We start from the raw sequence: 6,840 nt of genomic DNA, 5'->3' as shown, positions 1-6,840 counted from the left end.
TGACCCCCACCCTAGTCTCATCTGCCCACTTTTGTAATCTGTCTAAATCTAGTTGCAGCCTCTCTCTCCCTTCCAGTGTGTCCACCTTGCCCCACTTCTTAGTGTCATCAGCAAATGAAATGAAGTCCGTGTCTATCGACGGACTTCATTTCCCTGCTGGGCCCGGGCAGGCTGGGCTGCGCCGCCGCTGCCGCAGGGGCCGGGGCCAGGCTGCACCGCTGCTGCCATGGGGGTCAGGGCTGGCCTGGGCAGTGCCGTCTCCCTGCTGGGCCCAGGCAGGCCGGGCTGCACCACCATGGCCACGAGGGCCGGGGTGAGCCAGGCTGTGCTGCCGCTGCTACGGGGGCCGGGGTGGGCTGCGCCGCCTTCCCGCTGGGCCTGGGCAGGCCGGGCTGCACCGCCGCCACCGCAGGGGCCGGGGCGGGCCGGGCTGAGCCGCCTCCCCGTGTATACGCTGCTGCAGGGAATACACAGGTGCGGCATATATATGGACTAATTTACAAAAATACAATTTTCCGCGGGTTATACGTGGGTGTGGCTTATACCCAAGGGTGGGCTATATGCGTGAAAATACAGTATATCGGTAGAAGTTCAAGCCAAAGTACTTAAATAATCTGTTGATATGTCCTATAGAAAGTCCATCCAGAGAAAGATTAGATAGCCAAAGATGGCGAAACCCAGCAAATGGACAAAGATGAAAAAACCCAGCAAATGAATAATTAGCATTTGCATCTAATGTTATTTCTGGAAATGTAAATGCTATTTAAGCAGGACCAGATTTGACTCCACCTATTAGGTGCCTAACTGTGATGCTGCTTCACACTGCTCAAGTCCTTGAAACCCACAAGAGGTGGGTGGGTCCTTTTCCTTCTTGCTGCTTTTTGTGACTTAATTTTAAGGCTAAGGTGACAGTGGGCATGTCTACACAAGATGCTGTGTCACCACAGAAACACGCTACAGCGATGTAGAATTGGCAATCAAGAATCTTATAACGCATTGCTACAGTGACATAGTGGCAAAAAAAACCTATGCATGACCGGCACAGCGCAGTAACAACGGTGCCATACAGCCATGTGTAGATGTGCCCAATGTGTTGTAAAAGTAGATAAATTAATGGATTTTTAACGAACTTGAACAGAGTAGAACAGAATCACATTTAGGTGCCACAGTCTGCTTAGGTGCCTAACAGATGGAATAGAATTTGATGTATAGTCTGTGAGTTGAGTTGCATATTTCAAAATTCAGAGGAATCTTAAAATGGCTCACTTTGAAACCTGTGCAGAATGTGGAGACACTGAAATCTCATGCTTCATAATAATGCTAATTGCCTTAAACAACTAAGATGTTGATGCATATTTCAGAGTTAAATTGCCACAGTATTGCTACCCAGGACAAATAACAGGATCCTGGAGACAGTAATGGTAGCCTCTAGCAACCACAAAACAGCAGCTGTGGTTCCTTCCTCAGCCAGATGCCAAGTTACAGTAAGTTAGCAAACTGTAACCTTCTTATGTGGGTTTATGCAAGTATTTTTCCATGGATTAACTCTGCCTGTATGTAAGGAATGGGAATAGTCAGGGCTCTATACTAGAGATTTCCTGTTTTTAATGTCATTTATATTAGAGTAACACAGAGAAGTCTCGGCTGAGGCCAAGGTCTCATTGTGCTAAGGTTTGTAGATGCATTCAGTAAGACACAACCCTGTCCCAGAGGGCTTAAAATTTAAATAGACTAAGAGCATATAACTTGTTGTGGCTCTGCTGTGCAGCCTTTGGTTTGAAGTCAGGTCCTTAACTCTCAGTACAATAAGGCACCTTAAACCTTACTCGGTTTGAATTCCCACAGAAAACAGTAAGTTTTACCTGAGCAAGACCTACAACATCAACCAGAGATTTTCATTAGTATGTGCTTCTTGTGGAGCAGCACAGAACAAAATATTGTAGGTCCTATTAAAACAATGGTCCTATAGAATTTCTTCTATGTCCCTGTGTATGTACAGGGGCCTGAAGGCAGAGATGTTGTCTTGGCCCAGCAGACTCTCTCTTGGCCTCAGAGGTGTCATTTGACATGTATAATGGATCTGAAGATCTAAGTCAGTGTCATACATTGCAATGGCTGCGGACAGTATAATTACAGACAGTATAATTATATGAAAAGGACTATACTTACTGGCTCAGGGGGTGGTGGTGGAGGAGGCTCCTTGATGACCTATGATATGGATATGATGGGAAAGAATCTGAGTTAGAAGCAGGTTTCATACATCTGTCAGTGTGCTTATCCCCTGGGCTCTGTTTGGACCTCACATTATAGGCAAGTCCCACTTTTTTGCTCAGTATCTATCCTTTCCCACTTGGCCCTACTTTTCTATGATTTTGTGAATTAGTCTCATTCATTTTCATCAAATGTCAAACTGGTGCAGGTGAGAGGTGGCCAAGCCTGCCCCAGTGAATCAGCTGTTTATTCATGGTCACATGCTAAATCACCAAAAAACATGGGTTCATATTTTATATGCTCAAAAATTTCCCTGAACTGTACAGGGGAGTTGATTCCCATAGTCCTGACAAATGAGAGTTTCCAAAATAAAATAATGATGCACCCATAATAATCCATTTTATATGGCATGTAGGCATTGGTCTATTCAATGTTTCAAAGCGTAAGTGACATAGGCCACATCGACATGAGATGCTGACTGCGCAGTCGTTAAATACTTGTATAAACAAGTACTAAATGACTGCGCAGTAACCCAAGTTACTGTGCAGTAATGTCAATGAATGGCTTTTTTGCCCTGCTGACTGTACAGTCGCCTGAGGCAACTGTGCAGTAGTATCGCATCATGGTTGCTGCCACATGACGCTACTGTCACTAGTCTTAGGCTACTGCATAGTCAGTGTCTCATGTAGACATGGCCATAGATAAATACATCGTATTGTCAGACATGATTCAGGCACTTAGAATCTAACTATATCACTCCCTTACCACGCTCAGCAGCACTCTGCTAGAACAAACAATTAAAATCCATGGACACTTCATCCTAAACCAGGAGTAGCACAGCTTCTTTAGTGCTCCTGCAAATGGGCCAACTGGCTGTACTCCAGTTGACGTAATTAACCCTGGCACAGGGCCACATATGTGAACTGACTTACTCAAAGTCAGTAGTAAAGTGGTTCCAGGTTCCATGTTCTAATGATGCTAATGCTGTCTCACTTGGACCTGAATCAGCAGAATATTTAATCTCCTTTTTACCTTTAAGCATGTACTTAAGTCAATGGGACAGGTGCATGTTTCATGCACGAATAAAGGCTTTCCAAACATGTTCACTTTTTTCCCCTAAAGAAATAAAGATGCTCATTTGCTTTGGTCACTGTCTACTGTGCACCCCTCCAGGTTTTTAACTCCAGCCTCTGGCAAAGAGACGATAAAACAAAGTCCACACTTACCACTGTGCAGCACAGAGGCCAGAACCACCACAGGAGAGCCAGTGCCAGTAACAGAAACAGAATTAAGAGTGCGATGAAAAGGATTGTCCCACTCAGCTGAAAACAAGATGGTGATTGCCACATTACATTAATGTGTTACAAGTGCAGCAGGTTGAGGTCTTAGACATGGAAAAACAAGTCACCTTTTATGCGCTATGGATTTTTAGTCGGTTTACATAAAGAATATACAATCAGTCACTGTTCTCATTGGCACTGTATTCAGTAAGACTAGTTAATCTTTAAAGCCCTGCTTCAGGGGAGCACCCCTGTTCATGAAAGACAGTTATGAACCAAAAGTCAATGGAATTTAAACAAGTGCTTGAAGTACTTTCTTAAATGGAGGCCGAGAAGTGTGGGTGAGACTCCCCAGTGCTTTCAGTGTGACATTTGTCGTGACTTCAGACTGCAGAATCCTAGCTATTCATGTATGCAGACTAGTCTCTCATTGAAGGGGTGGAAGTAAATTAGGAGCAAACCGCATATTTGGAACAAAGAATGTGTAAGCAACTCAGATATCCTTGTGTCTTGCTTCCAGTCTGTTTCCTTGCGTAGACAGCATTGTAGTCTACTAGGCATTTAGGACCATTTAGGCTTTTCAAGCTGTCCGCATGCCAATGAGGGCCACGTTTTCTAAAGGAGACTAGCATGCAGTACGTCTCACTGTGACGCTTCTAATCGGACTTTCAAAGCAGCCAATCACTCAAGAACAGAGTTCTGATAACTCAACCCTTTATTTTGGACTCTAAAAAGGACCTGAGCTATTTGGAAAAATCTACCCCTGAGTTTGGAGCCCTTCCAAAAATTTAGCTTTACTAAATTAATCTTCATGGTCTTACCCACACCCAAAAGTATTTGTTCCACTTCATTTAAGTAAGCTCACAAGTCATGATGGATCTCCATATCACTTTACAGATAGCCTTAATAAAGCACTAGCCAATACCTAATCACACCGGCCCTTATATACTGCCTGCACCTGTTTCCAGCACTTTACAATGTCTTCTATGAACTCAGGGATTTTTAAATAGCAACTAATTCCCATGACAGGATGGGATGTTGCAGCCGGGGACCTATCATTTACATGGGCCTGTGTATGATGTTAAGAGCTAGGGGCAGCACTTTAGCTTGGCTGCCTTAGTGATCCCTTTTCCTGTGCTAATGGAAACATCTTCAGTGCCCATGATATTAGATTAGGTTTCCTAAGTTTAATGGAAGGTTTTTCTCAGGTTATTGTCACTGAAACAGGATCAACTGAGAAGATGCAAAATCCTATAGCAAAACAGAGAAAGGGCCAAGAGTAGGTGATAAATGGTTAAGAGGGACTAGAGATATGTTGGAAGAGAGGCTGGGCAGACTAGAAGTGGGCTGGAATGGGAGCTGTGAGCAGGTAGAGTACAGCTCAGAGAGCATGGATGGACAGTAGGTTGGATGGGAAAGGAGGTAGGAAGTTGTTGAATAATAAAATCCATGAGATTTCCTTAGTTAAATCTACAATCCATATGTCAAATTTATGTGATTAGAACGTACAAATTAACATCTAACCTATTCTATAACAGGAATTTTCTTTATTGTCTGAGGTGAGTTGTATTTATTTCTCCACAATTGTATTTGTTTTTCCATCAGATGGAGAAGAGGCAAAATAACTAAAAGTTAGTCAAAGTTACATAAACTCGGGCACAGATACTGAGGTCCTGTTTTAAAGGTATTATTCGGGTCTTTCTTAAGCGACTACCCAAGGGACCTAGTTGGTTCACATTTTATTCAGCCTTTACTTGGGCAAAAATGTAGAATTTTTTCCAGCACTAAAAAAAAGTGGAGCAGTCAATACACTACACTGGTCACACACACATACACAGCCATGAGCTCCTGTTAATGTATGTTTTGTCCCCAGAAATCCTGATTTCCCATCCTAAATGCTTATGTATAAAATATTAATACACTTGCTAGGAGCTGCTGGAAAAAAAGCAAATAAAGTTTCCTTTCAAAGATACAATACATAAAACACTGTAGTGAAATAGGACTTGAAAAGAAAATAGGAGACTTCATGCAACAAAGCAAGAACTAGTGCAGGGGGTCTCACAGGAGCTGAAGACTCAGGGAGCAAGTAAAGAGAAGGCACTTACTGTTAAGAAAAGGACAGGACAGAAGAGCCAACCCAGAGCAAGGGCTGATGAGGCCAGGTGATTGCCATTCACAGAAAAGGAGACGAAAGAGAAAAGGAAATGCAGGGAGTCTCTAAAATGATAAAGAGAGAATTAAATGCATGCAATTCTGGACAAGCCAGAAATTTTATTTGGAAAAAGTGGGCCAGATCTTCAGCTGATAGAATTTGATTTCAGTGGAGAAAGGCTAATTTACACCAGCTGAGCATCAGGTCCCTTTGTCTTGTTTGTTTTAAAGCTACCAGTGAAGGCAGTGCTGATGCAAAGTGCCAGACTAACAACCTTTGAGATCTCAGTCTTCTGTTTAGCCCTAGCCAGTGGTGATCCGAGCCTCCTCCATCTAAGCTCTAACAGGGAGGGATCTTCTTTATGGCTTAGAGTGCAGTTTCCCTTCAAACTGTATGAAGCATTGGTAACTAAATGCACAACAATGGGTTAACAGTTGTGTTTCACTGTGAACTCAAAACTAGACCTGCCTTTGTGAGAGATTGTGATTACGAGATTATTTTGAAGGTGACGTGGGGATAAAATGTGAAAACGTCTTGTCTCCTGTGTGTGAAATCTCCCTCTACTTGAGTTCATGTAAAATGCAAAATTTGGAGGTAGTTGTGAAATCAGGTAAAATGACTAAAATGTCTATGATAAATTCTGAGTAATTTAACACTATGACTTTCCATAGCTCTGGGGTAAATGACTCCAGACTGGTGGCTGAAAACATCAAGACACCTCTACTGAGCAGATGTAGACTCCCAACTTTCAGTCATTGTCTTTGTCCCACTTTTTATCACTTCTACACTGAGACTGCCAAACGGGGACCCAATGAACACCGAGGAGGATGCTGGTGTTGGAATGAGCCATGAAATAACCTCCAGATTCTCACAGCAGTGACCAAATCTGGGTCTAGGTCCACTACTCTGATATAAAATGCCTAGTATCCAATTGCTTAGATAACCTTCCTGTAGCATAAAACACCTGGGGCTGAATCCTTAGCTGGTGTCAGTGGAGGTAACTCTGTTGATCTTCACTGATTTACACTAGCATGGGATGTGGACTGTCCTTTCACATGAGTTGTAGCGAGGAGATTGCTTGTCTATTAATGAGCTGCTTAGTTTTGTTTCTAGGATTAAACTTCTGTGAAATATCAGCTTTAACTGCTAATCACTGTCCTTCTTCTTTGGGCTGGCCAGTCCTCCTGACATGAGATC

General features: G+C 43.0%; 1 protein-coding gene across 1 annotated transcript in view; it reads right to left on the bottom strand.

Moving 5' to 3' along the window:
- The window catches only part of ANTXRL (ANTXR like), a 93,734-nt gene that overhangs the window by 31,849 nt on the left and 55,045 nt on the right, over nt 1-6,840 (bottom strand). Inside the window, exons 14-15 of the mRNA XM_025214827.1 lie at nt 3,438-3,533; nt 2,170-2,208 (exon numbers count right to left, since the gene is read on the bottom strand). Coding sequence (XP_025070612.1) covers nt 2,170-2,208; nt 3,438-3,533 — 135 coding nt within the window. The remainder of the gene's footprint in view (nt 1-2,169; nt 2,209-3,437; nt 3,534-6,840) is intronic.

This window comes from Alligator sinensis, unplaced genomic scaffold (genome assembly GCF_000455745.1).
Source record: "Alligator sinensis unplaced genomic scaffold, ASM45574v1 scaffold264_1, whole genome shotgun sequence".
NCBI lineage: Eukaryota > Metazoa > Chordata > Crocodylia > Alligatoridae > Alligator > Alligator sinensis.
This window is presented reverse-complemented; position numbering and strand designations above follow the sequence as displayed.